General features: G+C 42.6%; 1 protein-coding gene across 4 annotated transcripts; it reads left to right on the forward strand.

The window, feature by feature from the left end:
- Positions 1 to 1,775: 1,775 nt before the first annotated feature.
- On the forward strand, positions 1,776 to 27,863 carry SIAH1 (siah E3 ubiquitin protein ligase 1). Of its 4 annotated transcripts, none has more exons than XM_035119777.2 (2): positions 1,776 to 2,165; positions 24,386 to 27,863. In XM_035119777.2, exon 2 carries the CDS (start codon positions 24,388 to 24,390, stop codon positions 25,234 to 25,236), a length of 849 nt encoding a protein of 282 aa, XP_034975668.1. In that variant the 5' UTR covers positions 1,776 to 2,165; positions 24,386 to 24,387; the 3' UTR covers positions 25,237 to 27,863. The 4 variants fall into 4 exon arrangements, with proteins under 4 accessions (XP_034975668.1, XP_034975666.1, XP_034975667.1 ...); XM_035119775.2 differs by lacking the exon at positions 1,776 to 2,165 and adding an exon at positions 14,015 to 17,094; XM_035119776.2 differs by lacking the exon at positions 1,776 to 2,165 and adding an exon at positions 14,016 to 21,984.
- Positions 27,864 to 27,867: the final 4 nt, after the last annotated feature.

Below are 27,867 nucleotides of genomic sequence, written 5' to 3' on the forward strand. Positions count from 1 at the left end.
GAGCAGAGAAGCAAAATGAAGCCTTGGGGCTATTGCATACCTCCAGAAATGCTGTCAATAGGTAAGAGCATATTTAAGTACATGGAATATCAACATAATAAATGAATTATATAGCTTAGATTGTAGAATTTAATGACAATAAATTCATTAACATGAATACCGATTTAGCAGATAAGCAGATAGCAGATAAGCAGATAAAACAGTTCCTTATTTAATGAATTGGGTCCCAATGTAATTAATGACGGTATCTATTTTACTGCACCTAATTTACTGGAATGCAAAAGTAATTGTCCTCCAATCTCAGGAAATTATAAATCATCAAAGTTGATTTACATTATTTAGTATTACTAAGCTTAAGAGCAGAATTTATCAAACATTTCCCTAATTCAAACCAAATGTCATTTATTACAATAATTAATTGATAATCTAATACTTAAAACAGATAGCTCACTTGAATGTTTCCATTACTTTCATTTTGGTTAAATGATAATTTAAATCAGGAATGGGGAATTTTTTTTAGGCTAAGAACCACACTGGGAAGGCACATTCCATTGGGCGAGGCCAGACCAGCACACATGAATACATGCCCTTAAAACAGTTATTACAGGGATGGGGTTGGACTATAATTCCAGCCAGCATGACCAACAGTCATGGATGATGGGAGTTGGAGTCCCTCAGTGATTATGAGAGTGGAGGGTTCCCTATCCCTGGCATATAATGTGGGTGGGTTCTTTGTTATGGCCTGATTGGGGTGAGAGAGAGAGAAAGAAAGGAAAATAAGGCGGGGTGGAATTCTAACTCAAGAATAGGAAGCACCCAACACAGTATGGAAGCACAGTATGCCAAATCCTGGTTGGTTGTGGTGTATTGTTCAATGTTAGGCACCCAGACCAAGAGGTGAGCCAAACAAAAACATGATAAATGTATACGATGTGTTCTGGAGCCTCATATACCGTAATAACAGTGTGTGTGGATTTATTCACTGGTGCAACTACCTCTTTTTCCGCTGCCCATGTCAAACATTTTGTGCTGTATCTTGTACCAAGATACAAGTACTAGCACATTTTATTTTTAATCAAAAAAGTACTGTATACACACACACACACACACAAAAAAAAATTATGGATCATATCCAATGTTAGTCCTACTCAGAACTACTCAGAGTAGGTTCACTGAATTTAATGGATTTAATGTTAGCCATGTTTATTAATTTCAATAGGTCTACTCTGAGTCAAGCAAAAATGGAATATAACCCAACATAATAATAATTTCAGTCCTCTTTCAACAAGCCTTTCAAAATATTTCTCAGTCACTATACGTCCTTTTAAACTGTTTCTATATTTGCAGCTGTTGTCCCTAAAATTGTTTTTACATATGCAGATGCTTTCAGCAGTTTCTATATATGTAACTTTTACAAACATCATTACATTGCAAATCGCTTCCGGATGCCTCAAGGGAAGCAATTAACAAATCTAATAATAAATAAATAAATAAATAATTTTGAAAGTTTATTGAGATTAGCTTGGAAGTTGGTTTCGTAAACATTTCTGCCTTAAATGGTTAAACATTACTATTATTTCCTGTTATTTAAATATCCATCTAACTCTATCCTCCCTCCACCTAACGCCGCTCATTCCCCGCCAGGCGAGGCCTAGTGCGCGTGCGCACGGAGAGCGAGCCAGCTCTCTCTCTCTCAGCCGCTACCCTTAGCGGGGTTGCGCGCGCACGCGCGAGGAAGAAGGCAGGGTAGGGTGTGAGTGTGTGTGCGCGCGCGCGCGCCGCGCAACCGCTGGAGAAAGAGAGTCGAGCGCGCTCCCCTCCCGGCCTAGCGCTAGTGGTGGCGGTAGAGGGAACGAGCGAGCGAGCGAGCGCGGGGTCGCTCGACCGGCCGCCTATTTAACTCCCCCCCGCCCCCCCATTCTTCCCAAGGCTGGTTCTCCCTCCCGTTTTATTTTCGTGTGTGTCGTTTTCACGGCCATCGTCGAGACAAGCCAGCCCGCCCGCCTCTTCTCCTCCTTTTAACCCCCTTTTTAAATTCCCTCCATCCCCCCCTTCCCCCGGTGCTCGCTTCGCCAGCTCATAGCGCCCTCCTCCCACGGTCCTCTCGCGGCCCGTCCGGGGGTGGGAGCCAGGCCGCGGCTCGCCGCCCAGCCCAGTGCCCACAGGTGAGGAGGCAAAGAGTGAGAGGGAATGTGTGGTGGTGCCGCCGCCGCCTCATGCCGGGCCCGAGCAGGCCTCGCCGCGGCCTAACGGGAGTCTGAGGGGAAGCGGCGGCGGGCCTGAGTGCGAGGGGGTGGGGGTGGGGAATCCGGAGGAGGGGAGGCCCGCGGCTCGCCTCCTCGGAAGGAGGGTGGGTGGGCCAGACTGGCTTGGTCGGTCTCCTAGGCCCCGCCGCGCGCAGGCCCCGCTCCGCCTCCCTCGCTTTCTTCCCTTTGTGGTGGGAGAGGGGCTGGCTGGCCGGCCGGCCGGCGTCGCCTGCTTGGCCTCGGCTGTCCTTTTGTGCTTAGCTCGGAGGGGAGGCAGGCGGCGGCGGCGGCACAAAAAACAACAGCATGGCTTCGGCGGCGGCCTCCTCGCAGCCCTCAGCCTCGTCTTCCATGGTCACCGCTTCAGTGGCGGGGAGGAGGAAGTGTGAAGTGGGGGTGGGGGCGGCCCGTGCAGCGCGGTTTTCTCGGGAGCAAAGCCCCGCAGCCTTCAAGAAGCGGCGCTTACTCGTGAGGAAGCCTGACAGCCACGGCGTAGTCGTCTTGCTTCTTTAGGAGTAAGCCCCGCTGCCTTCAGATGTAGCGCTTGCTCCCGAGGAAGGCCGGCAACCACAGTGTGGTGTTGCTGCTGTTGTTGTTGCTGCTGTTGTTAATATTGCTAATAAGGACTAATAACTAAGTAGGACTGACGCCAAAAGGTAGTGCAAAGCCACGTGCAAAGATTTCAGGTTCTCCAGAGCTCTTCCTCAGTCAAGATGTTAAAAGGAAACAAGTGGTAGTGGGTGAGAAAGGGGGAAAGGTGAGCCCAGTGATGTTTGCTGCCCTAAACTTGTGTGCAATTTGTAACGGTCTTTAAGGTGAAATGCACGTGGTGGCTAGATGTAATGATATTAGCCACACTTGCCACCCTACAAGATGGCAGCATGCGGGGGAGGGCTACTTGGGACAAAAGAAGCAGTGATGATGGTTCCCCATTTTGGGGTGTTTAGAAATACAGTACACATTTCACTTACTGGGTTCTGTCTGTAGCCCTTATTAGAGCACACTGGTTCTTTGGTGTGTGGGGAGAAAACAAGCAAAGAGAATCAGGTTAATTGTGGATTGGAACCTTAAATGATGAGTGTGACACTGGAGGGCTAAGCTGCACTTTCTCTCTTACCTTTCTCTCTAGTTTTCAAAACTTATTGGGAGCTGATCACATCTCTCCACCCCCACTTCCCTGATTCCCAGATGTTTGACATCCCTTATATGGACAATTCCTGACATCAAATAAAATTGGAAGGGATGCTGATCACCTTTCCTTTCTAACAAAAAATGCAAGATCTACTGTGCAAGTGTTTACTTAAAACTGCCATTATATCCTGTATGCCTTACTTTCCAGTAAGTGTGATTAGGATGCAGCCCAATATCATAATCGGCTGTGTTCAAAGTAACTCCCATTGTTTTCAGTAGGACTTAGTCCCAGCTAAGCTTGCATAGGATTGTAGCCCTAGTTGTAATTGCTGCTGAACTTTCTAATCTCCCTACCTCTCATTACCAATTTATTACACCAGAGAGCTTAAAAGGTAGGGACATTCCTCATCTTGTGTCTACATCTCAGTTGATCTGTTTATTGCACACTTATTTTCCCTGTTTAAATTCCTAGTTTGTAATATGTTTCTGCTTGTCTGTCTCCGCCTTTTTTTGTTGTTCTACAATGCAGCATGCATTGTTATATGTACGTAATGATATGTTATTACTTTACCTGTGTAGAGTGAAGGCATTACATAAAATATGGAAAGGGCTGTTTATGTTTAGTGTGCATTTTTTTACTGCAGAAGTGGTTCCTGTTCTTGTGTAGTGTGGGGAAGTTCAAGACTGGTTTTGAACTGTGGAAACTTGATAAATTAGGGTTAATGTGGCCTTAGAGAAACAGTGCAAGATGTAAAGTTAGGACTATAGAAACACATAACACATCTTGCCACTTTCAATTTCATGGGTTTTTTAAAATCTTTAATACATGCATCATGAAAATTGCTTGTGTAGGCTTCTTAGCTGTATACATAGAAATATGGTATTTTCCGGAAGAAAATAATAAAATCATTATTTGCTTTAATCATACATGACAAAAGTATACAATTGGGTAATAACCCACTCTTTAAAAATGCAAGGTTCTATGCTGTTGTGGGTTTGTTTGTTTTTTACATGTTTGAGCCATGACCTAGTTCTTCATGTTCTCCCTATAGATGCTGTATGTATGCTTACTTTTAAGTAAGCTACTTTGAAATCACTGCTTTTTCGAGTACGGAATAGTTGATTTGGCATTGTGACATCAACCTTGCACAATCACTTGGTTCATGAAGTTAAATAACAGTTGGAAAAGCACAAGGCATCGGACCACCTGTGTATAAGCAGACCTTGTGAAATAGCTAAATAATATTAAACATTCATGTAGTGTAATTCATCTGTTCAAAACACATGACACATTATTTGATAATCCTTAATACAGTATAGCATTGCAGGATAGTCCCAATACAGTATTATTATCCCCATGCTGCATATGGGTCTGAAGCTAAGAGATAGTGGCTTGCCTAGGGCCACTTTTTAATCCCATAGCAGAGGTAAGATTTGAACCTGGGTCTCTGACTCTTAGTTATTGCACTAAACTAGTCCTCTATGATTATAGCTTGGATTTGTGAGAGTCATTGTGATGAAAGGGTTGATGATTTCATAAATTTAGTATAAAAGAAAGGTTCTAGAGAAAGATCAGATTGGATGATCACTAAGCAAATATGGACTTTGTGCATACATTACAATAATTTAAATTGCATCTTTTTCTGTGTCTGATTTTTCCCCCATCTCTTAATTGGGTTTAAAGAAGACTGACATATTGTTCCTTTCCTGTGTTGAAATAATCATTATCTAAGGAAATATGAATTTGTTATTGTGTGTGAAATGGTGCTGAGTGTGCCAGAAACAAAAAAAAAGTCTTCCAAATGCCATACTGCAGTTACCTGTGGCAGTATTGGCACATTTGATTTAAAATATTTTCATTGAATACAAAATAGTTCAGAAGCCTAGGGCAAGATAACAGCAGTCCTGTCCTCTCAGTTTTCCTTGTACAGTACTAAAATAGAGAAACTGAACTTTTGGTAGTCCAATAAATTAGTCGTTTCAAGAACTGAACTAGCCTAGCATAAGGTGGTTATGATACTGTAACATAAAAAACCTGTTTTTAATGTGGGTCTTATTACAGGGTTAGTTACAAAACTTTCTTTAACTGGCATCAAAGTGACGAACAGCCTTCACTCAAATCAACACTTTCATGTAGTTCAGAGCAATATGCAGAGATGCTATGATTACTGCTATATTAGGTGAGAGAAGTAAATATGTGGTACATGTTTCCCATGTCCCCTAGTGATGATAAACTCTGGCAGCACCTACCTGGGATCACTGGAGATTTCTGGTGTTTTCTGTAATAATTTGATTTATTGTTCACAGAGACTGTAAACAGAATAGGTGAGTGCAAATGGCATAAACACTTCCAACAAGCAGAAGATGCACTATCCCATTGGTCCCCAGTGAGAAGCACCCCAATATACTTCCAGCTCTTAACAAAGTGCTGTCAGATAGGTTGTAAAGAGCTAATTTAGCAACACATTATTTAATTGTGAAAGGGCACCTAGAAACTCCATTGTGGTGACCATAACCTACGGCAGGGGTAGGCAACCTAAGGCCCATAGGCCGGATGCGGCCCAATCACCTTCTCAATCCGGCCCATGGACGGTCCGGGAATCAGCATGTTTTTACATGAGTAGAATGTGGCCTTTTGTTTAAAATTCATCTCTGGGTTATTTGTGGGGTATAGGAATTCGTTCATCTCCCCCCCCCCCCAAATATAGTCCAGCCCACCACATGGTCTGAGGGACGGTGGGCTGGCCCACGGCTGAAAAAGGTTGCTGACCCCTGACCTACGGTTAAGGTGCCATTTGACTTTTAGCTTACATATCGCGAGTTTCTAACACTGCTGGGAGGGGAAGGGTCTGCTTTGCCACTACAGGAAAGACACTGGTGAAGCAGCACCCAACAGGATTGAACCCTGCTCATCTGATAATAGGTAGATGTGGTTTGAGGCAAGTGGCCTTGCTGGCCAAATTGCTTCCGTGACAGACAAAGATTTGGCCCATGGGCCAGAGGTTCCCTACTTCTCATGTACTTTGAAATATATTCATTTTATGCAAGTCCTTTATAGATCTTTTGGTTCATTTTGCCTCACTAGCCCTGCTTTTTCTTGGGGAGATTATGGCATGAAGTTACACATTTTCTCCTAATTGTGGTTTTTTCTGTTTGTTTGGTGTATGTCGCACTTGCTGCTCATGTAGCTTAAAATGAGAAAAGCCTGAAATCCTAATGGAGCAATCAAACTATGTTAGATGGACAAGGGACCATGCAGGCAGTGGTGGCATAGCTGCCAAGTTTTCGCTTTTCTCACGAGGAAGCCTATTCAGCATAAGGGAAAATCCCTGTAAAAAAGGGATAACTTGGCAGCTATGAGTGGTGGGGATTCAAAATTTCCCAGTCCCTCTGCCAAATTTTTGATGAGCAGCATTAGGTTTCATGGCATAAAAAAATATGTTTCTGATTTTTAGGTACCTGAGGAACCAGACATTCATAATACAGAGATTTTAGTCCTGATTTACGTAAGTTAATTTCTGGTGTTAACCATCATACCTAAGGACAGATAGTTTCAATAATAGATTTATGTAATAGACAGTGATTGCAGAAGTTCAAATACCGTGCATAAGCCATATGGGGATAGTTGTGTGACTGAATTTGAGCACGATTTTCAGTGCTGAAAATGTCATTGAAAATATTTGCTATCCCATGTTAAAATGTATGCACAACTTTAAAAGCAAGTAATCGGGTGCTCTTGGGGGTCTAATATCATGAGAATGTGTATTGCCTGCTGATTTATTCCACAGTTCTAAACAAACTTAACTGGAAGGAAGTTGCAAACAGTAATGGAACTCGCTTTGAAAGAAGTGCAGTTGGGCTGAAAACTTTGGTTGAAGTGAGCACTTACAAAATAGCATTCTAAGCACAAAAACAAAGCCCAACAACCCCACCCCCAAATGATTTAAGAGCCCTGGGAATTGTAGCTTGTCATTGTAGTGAAGTGGATAGACAGGAGCTGGAAGAGCAGGGTTCAAATCCCCACTCAGACATGAGGCTCACTGACCTTAGGCCACTCATTGTCTCTCAGCCTAATGTACCTCAAAGGGTTGTTGTGGGGTTTGTATGAAGAGGGGGACAACAACGTAATCACCTTGAGCTCGTTGGAGAAGAAAAAGTAGCCTTTAAATTTAAAAAACAGGCAAAGCTGCCTGAGGGTTATTTTCAGACCATTGTAGCACTGTTTCTCATGATTTCTTGCTGCTGTAAAAATTAAGTTACAGTTGAGTCTGTGAATCCTGTGCATGTAACACCAGAAACCACTTGGCATCACGTGTCTCTTGAAATCTATCCAGTTGTTTTATTATTATTTTTAGTAGCTAGTCATTTTAATGATCTGTACTGCTTTTAATGGTTTTTAAATTGCTTTTGTTTTACTATTCACAGTCTTAATACCTTATGAGAGGGTGGTATAGAAATTCTTAAATAAATAAAATATGGTGTGGGGAGAATTCTAAACTCTGGGAGAATGCTTTTCTGCTTGCTCTTATGGTTTTGGCTTTGATACATAGATGACATAATTCAGTGTTTCTTGTTGACCTTAAGAGGTTGTGGTTCCTGCTGGGCCCAAGCTGTTTAGGACTTCAGAAGTCCTAACTAGCTTTTTGAATTGGGTCCCTGTGCTCTCTATTATCTGTTAAGTCAGTTTGTTTATCATTCTAGCTGTGATGCAAGGCGAAGTAAATACTTCTTGCATCATGTAAGCCACTAGATTAGACTAATAGCAGCAATGTAAACATTCTTGGCCCAAGTACTGAGAAATTAATGTTGCATTTCAAGCAATTTTCACAGAAAATGTATTTATTTTAGGAAAGGAGCATTCCAGAAAATACATGCAACATTTAAATGGGTTCCCTTATTCATAAATCTAGTTTAATCTTCATCTTTTTTGTTCACTTAGAATACCCATGCACTTGTATAACAATATGGGGCCCTTATTGCATCTTACCGTGTTTCTCATATTATAAGACATGTCTTATATTTATTTTTTCCTCCAAAAAACACACTATGGCTTATTTTCAAGGGATGTCTTATTTTTTTCCTCCTCCTCCTGCCGCGGCCGGCATTGCTGCTGCGCCTATCACTATGTCTTATTTTCGGGGTATGGCTTATATTCCTTGAATGCTTAAAATCTTGCTATGGCTTATTTTATGGGTATGTCTTAAAATATGAGAAACAGGGTAAGTTTTGAAGTGAACCAGAATAGGCTTTTAAGATTCATCTTGGGATTCCTGAAAAGCACCATACCTTTAAATGATGAACTGAAATAAGTATTTTACATTTTTAATTAAGGTGCCTTTGAGAATTTTTAATAACCCAATCACAGTCTTCAGTGCAGAAGTTGGTGAGAGACCTCAGATCAACATGATTGGTGTCAAATCTGGATCTTGATTGATATTGTAAAGATACGTTACCGTATATCCAGTCATGGCTTTTTTCTATAGGTGTCATCTGTGTCATATTCCATACTTTTTCAAAGGTGCAGTAGTTTTTCTAGGTGAGGGTGGGCTTAAGTGGGTAGGACAGATTGGTGAAAATTGGGTGCTCCACTTTGAAGATGTGTTTCCCATGGCTAGGGAATATTGCAATATTTTGAAGAGCAAAAAGAGGACATATTTGCCGACTTCTGCTTTTAACTGTGGGGTGTGTGGGTGGCGCTGTGGTCTAAACCACAAGAGCCTAGGGCTTGCCAATCAGAAGGTTGGCAGTTAGAATCCCCGTGATGGGGTGAGCTCCCGTTGCTTGGTCCCAGCTCCTCCCAACCTATCAGTTTGGAAGCATGTCAAAGTGCAAGTAGATAAATAGGTACCGCTCCAGCGGGAAGGTAAACGGTGTTTCCATGCGCTGCTTTGGTTTGCCAGAAGTGGCTTAGTCATGCTGACCACATGACCTGGAAGCTGTACGCCGGCTCTCTCGGCCAGTAAAGCGAGATGAGCGCCGCAACCCCAGAGTCGGTCACGACTGGACCTAATGGTCAGGGGTCCCTTTACCCTTTACCTTTACTTTTAACTATGGATCACTTTAATGACTCTACCCATGAAAAAGAGGATGTGTCCTGGAAGAAGAGGACATATGGCCACCATTAGATACTATCCAAGATGTATGCAAATAAGATGTGTGCCACTGATAGGCAAGGGAAGAATCCCCACCCGCCTCCCCAGTACTGACTATACTGTATCTAGGCCCAAGCTTCTGCCTGTATTCTGCCTGCATCTGTACAGCTACATGTACCTTTGGCTCAAATAGGCATTGCAGTGTACACTAGAAAAGTATGACTTGTACTCTGAACATGATTTATAGCAAGCTTTCTAAAAAGGTTAGACACTTCTGTGCCATAAATTGCTAGCAGTCTGTTGGAGTTTGAAGATTCTTTGCAATGGCTATAGTCCTGCAAGCACTGCCACAGCCACCATGCAGGTGTAACTCTCACTAAGAGCATCAGGCTTATTTTGTACTTTGTATAGGGCAGGGCTTGAAAATGTTGCCTTTGCAGGCAGAGCATTGTTGCATCCAGAGAAAATGCAGCAACACTACTGTGACATAAGTCACAGAAGGAATAGCATGTCCTGCCCTGGCACTGTTGTTTCATTTCCCCTGGGGTGGGATAATGGTGTCTACATCGCTCTGTTTTCCCACCTTGTCTCGTCTCTTCCACCCAGAGCCTGTCCTCACATGCAGGCAGAGCCATCTTTCCCATAGGGCTTAGTGGTTTGTTGCGCCAGGGCGCCGGCCTCCAAGGAGCGCCCCAGCGAGTGGGGGAGCTGCACGGCTTTGCCGACGGCCTCCCCTTTCCCTACACGCCCACCAGCTGCGTCTCTCCAACCATATGACTTCCCAACCATATGGCCTCCCAAGCCTCCACAGGAGGAGAGGATCCCTGCAGAGGCTTAGGATGGAAGCTGCACCCCGCCAACTATATGGCTGGCGGGGTGCAGCTTCCATCCTAAGCCTCTGCAGGGATCCTCTCCTCCTGTGGAGGCTTGGGAGGCCATATGGTTGGGAAGTCATATGGTTGGAGAGGCTCTCTCCCTCCCACACCCCCAGACTCCCCTGCAGGAAGGCATCATCTCCTTCCCTCACCCCACACCCCCAGTCTTCCTTCCATGAAGGCAGCATCTCCCTCCTTCATCCCACACCCCCATTCTCCCCTGCCTGAAGGTAGGATCCCCCTCCCTCACCCCACACCCCCTGTCTTCCCTCTGTGAAGGCAACATCTCCTGCCTTCACCCCACACCCCCATTCTCCCCTGCCTGATGGTAGGATCCCCGTCTTCACCCCACACCCCCAGTCTTCCCTCCGTGAAAGTAGCATTTATTACTACTCGGGAGGAGGGGGCGGCACCAGCAAGATGAACATTTGGGGGTGCTGGGCGGATCTTTGCACCCTGGCGCCTCATATGCTAAAGACAGCCCTTCATGCAGGGGAAGTACCTAATTGAAACCCATCTGCTAAGTATTGCCCTATATATTTGTATTTGAATATTATAACTTTCCCTTTTTGATCTAATACATGTACTGAAAGCTGGAACTTGATGTGAAGTTTCCTGACTGATAGGAGTTCAAGAAAACCCATAATTATCTCTCCTGAGGCTTTTGTGTTTGTGTAATACAAAAATAACTAAACTACAGTGGTTCATTAACACATTTCATTACTGGGTTAGTGTTTTGAAAGGAAAATTGGTAGGATATATAGTCTTAAATAAGACATGCATTAAAATTTAAGAGTTGCAACAATCCATACCCATTGTAGTCAGATCTGTCTTGGTCTATTATTATAGAGACTTTTAGATAGTAGGCAGATTAAAAAGAAATCATTACTATTTCAGCAAATATTTCTTACTTACTTTCTCCATTTCACTTACAATGTGTTGATAAATAAGTCGAATACATTTGGAGTAGGTTTAAAATATTGGCTTAACTTCTATTTAAGAGTGGGAGAAGCACTTAAGATTGTTTTTATCTAGTAGTATACATGGATGTAGCCTGGGGGAGCAGCCCCCCATCAAATAACACAATAGAAATACTTAACTAATAGTCCAATCATGTTAGTTCTGCCCCCCCCAACAAGTCTTGCCCCCCCCCCCAAATCCTGGCTGTGCCCATGGTGGTATTTTCATTTTGTTAAATAAAACAAAATTTTAAAAGCCTGCACATTAATAATTGTGAGAGTGTGCCAGTGTGTATTAGTGAGTGGATACTTGCATTTCCTAGTTCCATCTTTTTGAACTTACTCGTTTTTGTGTTTTGATACAGAGTTAAGGTAGTTAAATGTAGCTGTTTTTATTTTATTTATTTAACAAAATGTATCTACCACTTGAATATTATGAAACCTCTAAGTGATTTAAAATAACTATTTTTTTCAATAAAAAGAAGCCCTATATAAAGAATGCATTGCAGTAATCCAGTCTTGAAGTCACCAGTGCCTGAACTACTATGGCCAAGCTCTCCCAGCCCAGGAATGATCATAGCTGTAGTACCAAGTGCAGCTAGTTAAAGGCACTTCTAGCCCTTGAGGCCAACCCAGACTTCCAGTGACAAATCTGGATTAAGAAGCCCTCCAGACTGCATACCTGCTCCATCAGGGGGTGTGCAATCCTGCCTAGAACAAGCAGTTGACAAATTTCTTGGACACAGGAACCATGCTTTCAGTTTGTCAAGATTAAAGCCCAGCTTATTGTCCCTCATACTTGATTCACTTGTTAAATACCCAAGAGGTGAAAAAATATACAAATAGACACAATTTTATATTATCCTAAAAGAACAAGATAATCAAAACTCCTAAAATAGAAACATCATGACATAACTATTGAGCTTTTTGATGTAGAAGATTAAATTGAATTATTTATATAATTTTTCATTATTGTGTCTGCAATCCCAATGCCACTTACCTGGGAGTAAGCTGCATTATATTCAGAAGGACTTGCATTTATTATTATTATTAGTAGTAGTAAAATTTGTATACTGCCCTTCATCCGTAGATCTCAAGACAGTTCACAATATAAAAATATGAGATAAAAAACAAAAACAAAATAAATAAGAGCAAAAACAAACCTTGTCTTGTGTGGGGAAAGCCTGCAGGAGGCTTTTGCTCACATTTGCTTGAACACAAGCAGCCTATAAGGCCTTGTGGCAGCAGCAAAAGTGGTGGCAGCCTGCAAGGCCATGTCACAGTGGGAGGCAGATGCAGCAGTGGCCTGCAAGGTCATGTGGCAGCAGAAGTGGTGCCAGCCTGGCACTAGTGGCACAATAACCAGCAGCCTGTGAGGCCTTGCCCAGGAGGAGGAGGAGGTGGCCCGTGAGGCCATGTCGCTGTGATGGCAGAAGCAGCGGCGAGAAGTGGCAGCAGAAGCAGCAGCAGCCTGTGAGACCTTGTGGTAGCAATGGGAGGTGACGACGGTGGTCTGGCGGTGACCGAATCAACACTGCCATGGCAATGCAGTAGTAGTGGTGGCAGCTTGCGAGGCCTCGCGTCTGGCACAAAAGTGGCGGTTTGCAAAGGTTCTCGGTGGTGAGAAACGGCGGTGGCCTTAAAAGCCTCACCGAGGCAGGCCGCTTCTGCCATCACCTCCCGCCTCTGTGACATGGCCTCACAGGCTGCTTCTGATCCCATGACCACTGTGAGGCCTTGCAGGCCAACCCCAACTTCTGCTGCCACATCCTGCTGCCACAACATGGCCTTGCAAGCCGCCTCTATTTCTACTGCTGCCTCCCACCACCATGATATGGCCTTGCAGGCTGCTGCCACTTCTGCCATTGGCTCCCTGCAGGCCACCTCTGCAACAAGTTGTAGTTGCCAGGACGTTCCCCTGTTCCCCTTTGCATGGTTCCATCCTTATTTCAACATCGCAATATACAGTCATACGAGTTACGAACATGATCCATGCAGGAGGCACGTTCGCAACCCGCAGTGCTGGGTCTGTGCCTGGGCGTGGCGCAATTCGCCGCTTCTGTGCATGCGTGTAGTGTCATTTTGCACGCATGTGCGAGTGCCGAAAGCCAGAAGTAACCTGTTCTGGTACTTCCAGGTTCAGCGCGGACCGCAACCCGAAAACGCATAACCTGCAGCGTTTGCAACCCGAGGTATGACTGTTTTGGTACATCACAATTTTTAGCTAGTGATATATCACAATTTTGAAAACCAGGTATCCTCTAGTCCAGGGGGTCAGCAACCTTTTTCAGCCATGGGCCGGTCTAACGTCCCTCAGACCATGTCGTGGGCCGGACTATATATATTTTTTTTGGGGGGGGGGAATGAATGAAATGCTATGCCCCACAAATAACCCAGAGATGCATTTTAAATAAAAGGACATGTTCTAATCATGTAAAAACACACTGATTCCCGGACCGTCCATGGGCCGGATTGAGAAGGTGATTGGGCCGCATCCGGCCCACGGGCCTTAGGTTGCCTACCCCTGCTCTAGTCCATAGGTTGGCAAACTAAGGCCCGGGTGGCCCAATCGCCTTCTAAATCCGGCCTGCGGACGGTCTGGGAATCAGCGTGTTTTTTCATGAGTAGAATGTGCCCTTTTATTTAAAATGCATCTCTGGGTTATTTGTGGGGTATTGGAATTAGTTCATCCCCCCCCCCCAAAATATATAGCCTGGCCCCCCACAAGGTCTGAGGGGCAGTGGACCACCCCCCTGATGGAAAAGTTTGCTGACCCCTGCAATAGTCCTAATCATTAGAAGCAAAGGAGAAAAACATCTCTGCCCACTTTCTCTACACCATGCATCATTTTATACATCTCTAACTTACACCCCATAGGGACCCAGGTGGCGCTGTGGGTTAAACCAGAGTCTAGGGCTTGCTGATCAGAAGGTTGGCGGTTCGAATCCATGCAATGGGGTGAGCTCCCGTTGCTCGGTCCCAGCTCCTGCCCACCTAGCATTTGAAAGCACATCAAAGTGCAAGTAGATAAATAGGGACCACTCTGGCGGGAAGGTAAACGGCGTTTCCGTGCACTGCTCTGGTTCGCCAGAAGCAGCTTTGTCATGCTGGCCACATGACCCGGAAGCTGTCTGTGGACAAACGCCGGCTCCCTCGGCCTATAGAGTGAGATGAGCGCCGCAACCCCAGAGTCGGACACGACTGGACCTGATGGTCAGGGGGCCCTTTACCTTTTTAACATACACCCCACTTTTTTTTCTAAAGCTCAGTATCTCAAAACAAAATTTCTTCGTAAATGAGTTGCTCCAGTCCCCTGATCATTTCAGTTACCATTTTTCACATGCAGAAGTCCTTATAAAAGCTTTTTACCTGACCCCATTATCTTGCCCAGATTCTCAAAATAGGTGATCAGAACAGGAAATGGGAGCACAATTTTGGTGCTAGGTAGACACACTGAGTAGTATGGAGGCCTGAAGGAGGAAATGACACTTAAAGCTTTATTGCCTTAAAAGGAGAGGGAGTGTGGCTATCCTGATCATTAGCTGGTTGCTGGGAGCCCTCAGCCCCCTTTTAAACTATGTAAAGTGCGCTCTAGCAATTTGTAACAAGGCCTGCTAGCCAGAAATGTGCTTCTAGCCCCTCAAATCCTCACCATGCTGCACTTGAGCTTACAAGACAATTAACAAATTCGTTAGCTGTTTGCCAATTTTCTTATTACTTAATTAGTTGATCATATACATTCCTTAAAGTTCTAGTTACAGGTAGGTAGCCGTGTTGGTCTGAGTCGAAACAAAATAAAAAAATTCCTTCAGTAGCACCTTAAAGACCAACTAAGTTTTTATTTTGGTATGAGCTTTCGTGAGATCTCATTATACATGATCAAGCTTTCCTTAGCGCCTCAGCCCTTGCTCCCCCCCCAGACCAATTGCAGTCATTAACAGTCGTTAACAGTCATCAACAGGTTTACCACTCCTATCAGCCCATCACCCATTCCCATCACCCCCACCCCCTGAATATACATAAGGGTCTGGCTACTTAACTGTTTCAGTGTATCTGATGAAGTGTGCATGCACACGAAAGCTCATACCAAAATAAAAACTTAGTTGGTCTTTAAGGTGCTACTGAAGGAATTTTTTTATTCCTTAAAGTGTTTAACTAGGCAGGAGTATAGGCATAAATATTAACTTGTTGAGCTTGGAGTGGTTTCTTCCATGTGTCATTGCTGTGCAGCATTGTAGTCAGTACTATCCCTGGCATTTTGTGCATAGTAATTGTCTTCTGTTGACTGCATGGTCTGTGTCTCCAGGCTGCAGGCATTATCTTCCCCTTCCTTGGTACAGAATTTGGGTTAAGGCCAGACACTGGAATTTTGTCAGCAGAAGTTCCTCAGTTTAGTTTAGGCTCATTCCTCTATTGGTATCTGTAACATCTCTGTGGAGTTTCCTGCTCATGCTATCCCAGTTTTTTTAAAAAAATACTCAGGGTGTATATAAAGAACTTTTATGGAAGGTCCATATAGTTCAGTGATAGAGCACATGCTTTGCATGCAAAATGTCTAGGGTTCAGTTCCTGGCATCTTAGTAGGGCTGGGAAAGATTCCTGCACCAAACTGGAGAGTTCTGCCAAGCAGTGTGTAGACAATACTGAGTTAGGTAGACTAACACTGTACTGTAGTATGATTTGGTAGAAGTCAAGATTCCTTTGTTTCAAAACATCAGCCATGCAAATTACCAACATTCTTAAGAGTTAAAGGGGAAGATCCAAATCAGACAGTAAACTGTTTTACTAGAAGGTCCAAGTCCATTGTTTTGACTGCCTACCAGCCTTTCAAGTTTGACTCATTCACTCGAATTTTGCTCCATATTAATCCTGCTGTGCAGGAAGGACAGTAATTGAACTTTGTCAGCTGCTTTTGGAGACAGCTTAATCGCTGGAGAGGGAGGAGCTGGGGTGGATGGGCCGGCCTCGAGAGCGTCTTCCGGGCGAGCAGTGACCAGGGTCGTCCGTTCGTAGCGAAGGAAGGGGCCAACCCTTATTTTCCCGGCGCGATCTTTGCTGCGCTAAGCAGTCTCCCTTGGCGGATGCTTGCGTTAGCTGGCTGCAAACGGAGTCCGGCTGATCATGTGAAGCAGATCTGCCCGCCCAGCCTCCTTCCCTCCCTGGGCTCAAGCAGGATACCGCCTCCTCGTTCTCCCTGGCGTTAGGAGGAGCTGGCGGAGAGTGAGCTCAGGCTTTCTTCGGCGACCAATAGCTTTGCCACACGAGGCTTCGGACTGAACTCGGGAGTCGCTGCTTCTGCTTTTGGATGTGACCGTGCGCCTCCCTCTTGGGTTTGGGCGCAGTTGTTTCCAGTTCAGATTCGCGGGGGCTCCGGAGAGCGCGCAAGAAAAGGAGTTGGGTGGGGGTCGAAATTCGGGTCTCCATCTTAGGAGGCTCCCTAATCAAATTGGATCTAATTGGTGAGACTTTCTGCAGCTTCTTCACACTAGCACGTCTTTCACTTTGGATTACTTCGGAAACTTTCATTAAAGGAACGCCCTTCCCTTGTTCAGGGAGCTGCTTGCCTCGCATGGATTTGTGCCCCCTTCTGGGTATTGTTTTCGCGCCGGCTGTCTCTAAGCCTTGGCGTTTCCAGGAGGGGCCTCTGTTGTGGATTGTTTTTGTTTCTATGGAGAAACGCAATGAGCTGTTCTACTCCTCATGACGGGGAAATCCGCCTTCAGTTTTTTATACGCATGGAAAGGAGTCCTTGATACATGCCTGCCAGGAAATAAAACCAGCAAAAGAAAAGGTAGCATTTCTTACACTGGCATTGTTAGGCGCTGGGCCTCAGTGAGATTTGTGAAAGCCAGCAGTTGCTTGGGATATTGCAAATGGTCAGTTTTCCTTGTTTGGCATGGTATCAGAAAGATCTTTCGTTTTTCACTTGATGAGTACACTAGCTGATCCTGTATAGGTTTGTTGCCCATGTTTTATTTTTCTTTACATTCACTACATGTTTGGAATGTAGCTCCCCTTCCCCCTCAAAATCCAACTACAGTACTACTGGGGAAAAACATACTGTATGAATGCTCATCATATAATCCATGCAGGTTTGCCCTCTTTTCATTACCAAGGCACCTGTTAAGGAAATCAGATTTGGAGGCTGGATTTGAATGCATTTTCCTTCTTGAACCCCTACCAAGTTTTGATCCAACATTCAAATGCTTCTGTTTACTCAGCATGATCAAAATATTTTTGGGGAAACAAGGTACGGAATTTTAGTTTGTTTGCCTGCACCTGAACTTTTTATAGAATTTTTCCTTTCAGCTGGAGCAGACATTGTAGTAATACTTTGCACGGTGGAATTTGGGGGTGTACTAGTGAGAAGGATAACATAGTTGAGCTCCTCGTGATAATCTGATTCTGACATGGATTTTTGTATTGCGGGTATCAAGACACAATATGAAACTGGTGCAATCAGAGTCACTTAAAATTTATGGATGTTAGAAATTGATACAGAATTGGGCGGGATCTGGCAGGCTCCATGATGGTGGGACAGGATCCAGCACTTACCCACACTTGTATGTGGTGTGCAGAACCTACTTAGTGAGTCACAGGCTACCCTGGAATTCCTTAGAGATCCACTTTCTACGCCCAGCACCCCAGGCTGTTGTATATATTATGCCCACTTCATATTTATCTGTGTTGCTTTGTGTAAAGGTTTATGTGGGTGAAAAAGACCTTGGTTATAACTTCAGCTGTAATTGGTGTGAACACTGCTCACTTAAATTTTTATTCTATGGAATTAATGTAGCAGAACAATTAACATGGCTTTAAAAAATAGACATAATGAGTCAACTTGAAAGTCTTTTTCTCTTGCACTATTTGCCATGTGTTAATAAAGGAGATGGTGACACAGTAAAATAGGGTTTATTTACTTATTTGAATCACAATATAGTGTCCAAGCCTGCAGCCAGAACTTTGTCAAGAGTCAGGGCTATATTTTGTTCCAAGCTGGTGCTGATGGCGTGCAGAAGATGAAAATAGCTATCACTACTACTACTTCCTTTCTTTTTTGAAACGGCAGCCTTGTGCATTGTAGTAGAGTAGCAGAGGTGAATAAAACTCTCAGATGGCTATCAAAAAGTACAACTACCTCCAACATTTGGTTGTGTTCTGTTGGTGACTTCAGGATTGTAACCATTTCACTGCAGAAGCATCTACACACAATTCTGTTGCAGTTTTGTTTATGTTGTTCTTTCCCTCCCTCCTCCATTTTCTTCTGGTTGCTCACTACTTGACGCTGCAAAAATGTTGTTTTTACCATGCAAGCCCTTGTAATGCATAAGGAGGCATATGTACTTAGAAAATACATGACTGTTGGTCAGTAGCTTCAACACTTTAATTCTGGTCTTACAGGGATGCTTACAACTAATTCAGATTGAACACCAAATTATCTACCAGGTGGTAGGAGGGACCCAGGTGGCGCTGTGGGTTAAACCACAGAGCCCTAGGGCTTGCCGATCAGAAGGTCGGCGGTTCGAATCCCTGCGACAGGGTGAGCTCCTGTTGCTTGGTCCCAGCTCCTGCCAACCTAGCAGTTCGAAAGCACATCAAAGTGCAAGTAGATAAATAGGTACCGCTACAGCGGGAAGGTAAACGGCGTTTCCATGTGCTGCTCTGGTTCGCCAGAAGCGTCTTTGTCATGCTGGCCACATGACCTGGAATCTATACGCCGGCTCCCTCGGCCAATAATGCGAGATGAGCGCCGCAACCCCAGAGTCGGTCACGACTGGACCTAATGGTCAGTGGTCCCTTTACCTTTACTATCTGTAGTAAAGTGTGGACACTGTGATGGGCTAACAGCTGTCAAACAGTGATAAGGTATTCTTGAGAGCACAGCTGTAGTTTAAAAATGGGTCATTGGGGGGTGTTTTTTTTAAATAAAGCTTTTAGATATTAACAAGACATAGGTACAGTATACCCAGTAGAAATTGAGAAAGGTGCATCAAAGTCTAATACTTTATGACATAACTGTTAGTTCTTTGGTTCTTGGAGAACAAAGGAGACAGACTATTGATTGAATTGCAGTACAAATAATTTGAATCTTTCAAGGTTCTATTTTTTTAGTGACAAAATTCTTAATATTTGAGTTTTGTTTGGGCTTTACAGATCTCTTATGAAACATATAAGAAGTCAAAACAAATTCTCATATTAACTCACTACTTGGAGGTAAAGTTTGCACAGTACACTTGGTAAACCAGCAGTTTCAGTTAAATCTTGCCTAGTAGTCAGAGCATTATGGTGTTGACTTCAGTGTTCACAGAACAAGGCCACTTCTCTTCTAGCAAAACCCTGCCAAAAAGGAGAGATGAGACATTCTGAACTGGCATAGGGTAAATTTTGATTATTTTTTGAGGTTGTGGGTTTTAAAAATGGGTTGTCCCCATTAATATTATAGGCTCTCTTATTGATTGATTTTATATATCAAATAAACTCAACTAAAATATACTTTTGTCCTAAAACCCAGGATAAGATGCAACAATGAATACATAAAACAATCAACCATGAATGAAAGAAAAAGTCAACTGTACATAAAATAGTATTATGATTATATATTTATACTTGTCACTTTTTTCAAGGCAACTTGCAGTACAAGAACAAACATTAAAACCAAACAGAAGAATAAGACTAAAACAAGCACTTAAAATGCTCATTCATAAAAATATATAAAAAGGACATATCCAACCTACTCCACTAAAAGGATGAGCACAAAAGTAGGCTAAAAACAACAACCACCTTCCAAATTAAGAGTCAAAAGCCTGGGCAAATAAAAACAATGTGATAGTTCCAGGCATAACCCCCTGGGGAGAGCATTTTACAAGTAGAGAGTCTCCACTGAAAAGGCTCATTCTTGTATGTTCACTCTGCATCTCCCTTAGAAGGACACATAGTGAAAGGTGATGGAATGCAGGGTCCAGATTAGTTCATGTGGAGAGAGGTGGTCATTGAGGTATTGGGGTACTGCACCTCCTAAGGCCTTATACATGTGAAACTCGGAAAATTAGAATATCGCCGAAAAGTGCATTGATTTCAGTAATGCAACTAATTATTTTTTATTTTTATTTTTACAAAGGCTTTCTTTTGGAAATTCCACAGTAATAAAACAAATAGTTACAACAATACAAAAAACAAAAATAAACATCGCTATTACATTTCATTAATTACATTCCATTTATAATTGACCTGCCTAACGACAAATAATTACAATTACAACAAACACAGGCTTGACATATCTTGCTTTGCATGTCATGCATCTATCTCATATATTGGTTTCACCTTTTAAGTTGCATTACTGAAATAAATGCACTTTACAACAATATTCTAATTTTCCGAGTTTCACCTTTAGGTCAAAACCAGAGTTAAACTTGGCCACCAGTGCAGTTGTGCCAAAATTGATCTTATATTCTCAAACTGTCCTGCAATATGGCAGCTGAATTTTGCACTAGCTGTGGTTTCCAAACCATTTTCAAGGGAACCCAGCCACACAACAAATTGCACTAATCCAGGGGGCAGCAAACTTTTTCCGCAGAGGGCCGGTCCACTGTCCCTCAGACCTTGTGGGGGGCCGGACTGTATTTTGAAGAAGAAAAGAATCCCCCTCCCTTCTCTACAGCACTGGATGAGCCCCGGTGGCTGCTTACCTATGCCTTGTGAGTGGCAGGGGTGGCAGCGGCGGAGGGACGATGAGTGGCGCAAAAGGGCTGGCTCCGGAGAGGGGCTGCTTAAAATGGTGCTCAGCCAACCGCGGCACAACAAAGCCCAGCCCCCTTCCTCCTCTAGGCAGGGTGGGGGAGAAGCCAGGAGGAGGGAGGGAGGAGGTGCTGTCGCGGTGTGTATGTGTGTGTGTGTGTGTGGGGGAATGGCACAGCCCAAATGATCAGAATCCCCACAGCGATCAACGTGGCGATTCCTGGACTGACTGTGGGCTGGATCCAGAAGGCGATTGGGCCGGATCCGGCCCCCGGGCCTTAGTTTGCCGACCCATGCACTAATCTAACCTAGAAGTTACCATAGTGTATACAAAACAAGTTAGTCTATCTGGCCAGAGAGGGGCGTAGATAGTTTGTACCACTGAGGCCACTTGTGCCTCAAACTACATTACTGGAGCCAGAAATGCCTATGAGCTACATGCCTCCCTCACTGAGAGTGTATCCCTACCCAGATCAGGCCAAGCCCCACCCATGCAATCTGGGAACAGTCTGTCAGCAGGTTCTGGGTCCTTGTTGGATATTGTAATTTTACTCATATTAAAATGTTGTGAGAGTTGGCCCATAGGAAAACTAGTTGATTTCTCTGGTCTTCCAGAAATGAGTTCCATAGATAACTGAAGGTTCTGATTGGGTCTGTAAGATAATTGGGACAACCTGGTATTTGTCAGTGGATATATTTATTGCATTGCAGATTAATTTGGTAAAAAGTGAGGCAATGTGCTTATGTCTAAATGATCATTCAGAGTTGAATGTGACTTGTTCAGTGGCGTATTGAAATGTGTGAGATAGCTGAGCTTGCCTGTTCTGGTGCCCAGCTTCTAAGCATATCCGTAGTGGTAATTACCTTGCAAGGCTTACAAGATGGGAAGATGGGGATGCTGAAATGAACATTTGACTCTTCCCACATTGGATTATCTACATGTCAGGTGATTTAAAGGTTTTTAATGGTTTGGTCATAAGTTGTAATCTGTTGGTTACACCTGTGTACAAATAAATTATTCTGAAGGAAATGGTGTTTTGCTTTTAGATGCTTACACTTGTCACAGGGGGCAGCATATGGAAAGTGACATTCCTTACTGTCTGAGATAGAAGAAATTTTTGTTCCAATATGTTTTTGTAAGCAAAAATAATTAGCTCAGTGTGCCTATATGCATGTGTACATGGAAGTAAGGCTCACTGTGTTAATGGGAATTACTCCCTACAAAGTGTGTTTAGATTCTTGAAAGAATCTGCCTATCAATTAATTGGTGGCATATTTTTATTCAAAATACTTTAATTGCTTGATCCAGACCATTAATTGATTTAAATACTTGCAGTTCTATGTTCACTAAAAATGCATCATAAGCTTCTCACTTCCCAGTGAACCTTTTAGCAGGATATTAAGGTTAGCTATAGTCTAAGGTATGTAATAGCATTGCAACCACATGCAAAAAATGTAGCCAGATGGTTAGAGACTTTGTGAAAATATTTTGACTAATGTGAAAAACCAATTGTAAGCTATTACCATGCTTGAAGTGTGAATAGTACAAAACGTTTCTATTTTAGTCTGCTTATTCTTTTTTTTTTAAAAAAAGATGTTGCTAATCCTATCTTTAAAACAACATTATATGTAAAGTATGTGTCAATACATACACCAGGAATTTTGTCATTATTTTTCCTTGTAATGTTACTGTTTGTCTTTAAGTTAGGTAGAGATTTCTGTGCTGCAAATGGCTGAGCAAAATTGCTAATTGCTGCCCAGAGTATATTGAGTAAGAATTTTGAATGTATCAGGGATAAGGTTTCCTGAATAGCACAGAACTTAACTAGAGAAGCTGTTATGTTTTTAAGAAATCACTAATTAGTCTGATTTTTGAGATGGTGGAAAGAATCACCTCGCCTCTGAGATCATTAGCAGTTGCCCACTGTTGCATGCCTCAGGAATTTTTCTTTGTGGGGTAAATATATGCAGTAAAACAAACCAGCTTACTGGTCACTTACAGGTTTTGCTTGCAGTTGTTATGACGGAAAGATTGTGACTACAGCCCTGTGTTTTTATACATTGTTCAGGGTATGGCTACAATCACAGGTTTGATGTAAAGCTTTCTTGGCATTTGAGTTTCAGGAGCGTTTTAACTCTGAGATACTACTTATTCAAAAAGACTGTGTTACTTACTCCATACAAAATCAGCACCTGAATGTCTGTGCTACTTATTAACTCATATGACTAGTTGCTATATAAGACTTTTTAATACCCTGTTTAAACTTCATTGGTACTTTGGCTGTAGTCCAGACACAGTTAAACACACTTAACTTCCACTGCTTTCACTGAGACCTAGACGCAGACATGAGCATGAACTTGATGGTGGCTTTTATGTTTTAATGCAGATCACATCAGGTTCTGTTTTCAGACATTGTGAAATGTGGTAATATTTAGCATTTATTGGGTCCCCTGGTGAAATTAATTTCAGGGGAGACAAAAGAAAACACTTTTTCACACAACAAATTAATGTATGGCATTCCCAGCCACAAGATTTGGTGTTGACCATGGCTTAGATGGCTTTAAAAAAATAGATTAAAACTCATTTACCCTAAACCACCTTATGAGGTGCTCTAATTAAGCAGTATTCCTTTACAACTATCTCATCCATTTCTTTAGTTACAAATTATTAATAAATATTTGTTGTTAAAATACATATTCCAATATATTATATATTGATTCCAATTCAAGTAACATTTCTTCTTCTTCTTCTTCTTCTTCTTCTTCTTCTTCTTCTTCTTCTTCTTCTTCTTCTTCTTCTTCTTCTTCTTCTTCTTCTTCTTCTTCTTCTTCTTCTTCTTCTTTTTCATATATTGCCCTATACCTGGAGGTCTATCCATCCTCCTAGATGGCTTTGAAAAAGGATTGGACAATTTAATGGAGAATTGGTCTAGCTAAGTGGAGCTTCTATGATCAGAGGCAGTATCACTGGTGAAGTTGGCATATAGGATGGGTTGCTGTCTTCATGCTGTGCTTGTTACCCTTCTGGAAGCTGTGAAAAATAAATGCTGGACTAGGTGGACCTACAAGCTCTGTTGGATTAGACAAAGTTTTCCTAAACTTGGATCTCCAGCAGTTGTTGGACTACAACTTCCATCATCCCTAGCTAGCAGGATCAGTGGTCAGGGATGATGGTCTGTAGTCAAAACTGCTGGAGAGCCAAGTTTGGGAAACCCTGGATTAGATCATTTTTACATTCAGTAAATGTGTCAGATTATCCCCCCCCCCCAAAAAAAAGTAGGCTTGAGTGTTTTCTTTTGAAAGAAGGAGCTTTATAAATGTGCTCATTTTGTTTTGCTTTCTTACAGAAATGAGTCGTCAAACTGCTACAGCGCTTCCCACGGGTACCTCCAAGTGCACACCATCACAGAGGGTGCCTGCATTGACTGGTACCACAGCTTCCAACAATGACTTGGCTAGTCTCTTTGAGTGTCCTGTCTGTTTTGACTATGTACTGCCACCTATTCTGCAGTGCCAAAGTGGCCATCTTGTTTGTAGCAACTGTCGTCCCAAGCTCACATGCTGTCCGACCTGCCGAGGCCCACTGGGTTCAATTCGTAACTTGGCTATGGAAAAGGTTGCCAACTCTGTACTGTTTCCTTGTAAATATGCCTCCTCTGGCTGCGAAATCACTTTGCCCCACACTGAAAAAGCAGACCATGAAGAGCTTTGTGAATTCAGGCCTTATTCGTGCCCATGTCCTGGTGCTTCTTGTAAGTGGCAAGGCTCTCTAGATGCTGTCATGCCTCATCTCATGCACCAGCATAAGTCAATAACGACGCTACAGGGAGAAGATATAGTTTTCCTTGCTACAGACATTAATCTTCCTGGTGCCGTTGACTGGGTTATGATGCAGTCTTGTTTTGGCTTTCACTTCATGCTTGTATTGGAGAAACAGGAGAAATATGATGGTCACCAGCAGTTCTTTGCAATTGTACAGCTGATAGGAACACGGAAACAAGCTGAAAATTTTGCTTATCGACTTGAGCTAAATGGTCATAGGCGACGATTGACTTGGGAAGCAACTCCTCGATCAATTCACGAAGGGATTGCAACTGCCATCATGAACAGTGACTGTCTAGTCTTTGACACCAGCATTGCACAGCTTTTTGCAGAGAACGGCAATTTAGGCATTAATGTGACGATTTCGATGTGTTGAAACCGCGATCTGACGTTTTCAGGCCAGTGTCTAAAAACAACCCACAGCATTCAGTTTCATAACAAAGGTAAACATCTTTGACTGCCAGATGTGAACAGTTTGGTAGGGAGAGGTTAGCATATATGAAGGTAAATTAATAGGAAGGCTGTTAAAGTACAGGAAACAGTTGCATGTAATAACACTAATATATTTAAAATAAGTCAGCAGTAAACCACTGAATGAATATATATATATATATATATATATATATATATATATATATATATATATGCGTGTATGTGTGTGTATATATATATATATATATTCTACCCAAAATGGGCATCTTTTTGTATTAAGAACTGATTCAATGAAATGTGTTGTAAAATAATTCTAAACTTGTTTGTAGATTGATTGTATGTTTGGAACAGATACTGTTTTGTGTTTAATTTGTATTCTTTTCCTTTGACTGACAAGCCATGCAAGGCGGTCCAGTCTCTGGCCGCTACTTCCCCCTATTCTTCCTCCTCTCCCACTGCGTAAGTCACTACATAGTATTGCTGCTGTTCTTGTGTAAATCTTCTGTGTATTTGCTAATTTTTATTAACTTCTAGTTTTTCATTAAATAAATGATTTTTTCTTTTATGTAATTCAGGTTTTTCCTTTTTCCTTTTTTTGACCCTTTGAGATTAATTACAGGTGTCCATTTTCTGATACTTATAATTACTTATGGTAAAGTGTATACTTCTGTATGTTTGGTATCATTTTTAGGGGGGTGCAATCCTGCCACTGGTTATATAGTACAGATAAGTCCTGTGGACCTATATGGAACTTAAACCTGAGTAACTCTGCAAAGGATTGAAGTCCTTAGTCTTTTTCCAGTAGTTCATTCAATGATACTGTTGTTCATTCAGCTATTTTTGTGAACATAACAGTGTCTAAAAAGGGGCAACATTGAACTGATTCCTAAAACGGCTTCTTTTAAATTGTAGATGCCATTGTATTTTGAGTTCAAGCATAACTGCAGATTTGTTTGAGAATGTTCTAATTTAAAAAAGTGGAAGGTCAGGCACATTTTCAAATGACTTTAGAGACCTTTAGACATTTTGAAGTCATTCTTGTATTTATTGGTTGTGCAGTACAAGAAGGCATTGTCTATACAGTATTTGTAACTATAAATTACAGACCATTTGTTTAAATGAGGCAGTTGAAATAAGCTGTTTTTTGGTCTTTTTTAAATTCTGTCATTAAAAGAATTCCTGGCAAACTGAAAACTCTTTTAAGTGATTTTTTTGCCTTAACGGAATAGAAGCTCACTTGAATGCAACATTGCTCAGAATTCCTTGTTCCTTTGTCCAAGGATATGCTGCCTGTTCTTGCACAAGAGGAACACTGATAGTGTTCCTAGCTTCTAGAGGAGTTCCCAGTGGTAGTGGTAGTGGTGGTGGTGGTGGTAGTAGCAGCCATTCTTTGACCTGACCTATTTTCTGGAACATTAATGGTTGGGATTTCTGGGATTCAACATGCAGGGCTTAGTGCTGCATCTACTTTCCAGAAATGTCAACCAATGTGATATTTCTTTTGTGTTTACTTTTGTTTTGCCAATGGGATCCGTGCCAAGGCTCTCTTAATTTTTGTGCAGATTACACAGATGAACACTGTGCATGTCTTAAAAATTTTCCTGAGGGAAGTGCTTGTGAAAGATTAAAAGTAATTTATAAGGATTCCTTTAATAGAAGGGGCAAGCAGGAATCAGTGCAAGAATGGGGAATACTCTGTCTATTCAACAGCTGGAATAGCACTGTGGTGGGAAGGGGGTCTAGGAAGCAGAAGGCTGCTGGATGCAGATAAGTGAGGCACAAAAAAAACCTCATTTTACCAAGACCCACAAGGCATGCTTCAGCACAATGCAGATATGGAACTGGGCGGAGGGTTTGAATACACTGTATGAGGGGTACTTCTCCATGTCTGCTGTGGCTGAATCAGTCTTGTAACTAAGCTCAGGAGAGTTACTAGTCTGTCATAGGCTAGCAGAGGAGGGCTATAGCGCTTTCTGTGCTAGGTGAGGTGGCAGTGGGATTTCCTTTTTCTGGCAGCCCAATGATTTCTATACTTTGTGTAGAGGAAGAATGAAGCACTCTGTCCTCCTGGTAATCAGCCCAGTCACTCTCCTACATGCAATTCCTTGGTTATCGAAGTACTTAAATACAAGGCTGATCTTGCCCATCCCCCCCCCACAAAAGCTGCTATGTTATATGTAAATATTTAGTTGTAATCTAGAATTCAATAGATTGTAATTGCTTTAACAGGTTATTGGCTGTGTTACTAATTAGTTTTGACTTCAAAGCAGGTATGAAATGAGCAGCTGCATTAAGGTAAGTGCCATTCAGCCTGTTGCTTATTAAGCTTGCTTAAAAATACTAGTCACTATTGCTTGGTTCTGTCTCTGATGTTGGAGGCAGTATGTCTGAACACTAGTTGCTGGGAATTTCAAATGGGTAAAGCACTGCTGCATTTTGGTCCTGCTTGTGGGCTTCTTCCCACAAGCATCCGGTTGGCTGCAGTGATAACAAAGTGCTGGACTAGTTGGGGCATTGTCTTGATCCAGCAGGACTTTGCTCACTTGAAGGTGTAATGTACACATAACATAAGCAA

This window comes from Zootoca vivipara, chromosome 6, assembly GCF_963506605.1.
Source record: "Zootoca vivipara chromosome 6, rZooViv1.1, whole genome shotgun sequence".
Taxonomy (NCBI): Eukaryota; Metazoa; Chordata; class Lepidosauria; order Squamata; family Lacertidae; genus Zootoca; species Zootoca vivipara.

Bases quoted from the DNA above. Each gene is read 5' to 3' on its own strand.
- SIAH1 (XM_035119774.2), top strand. From the start codon at position 17,271: ATGTTTTATTTTTCTTTACATTCACTACATGTTTGGAATGTAGCTCCC. The intron at 17,554-24,385 runs GTACGGAATTTT...GCTTTCTTACAG, and splicing joins AATATTTTTGGGGAAACAAG to AAATGAGTCGTCAAACTGCT.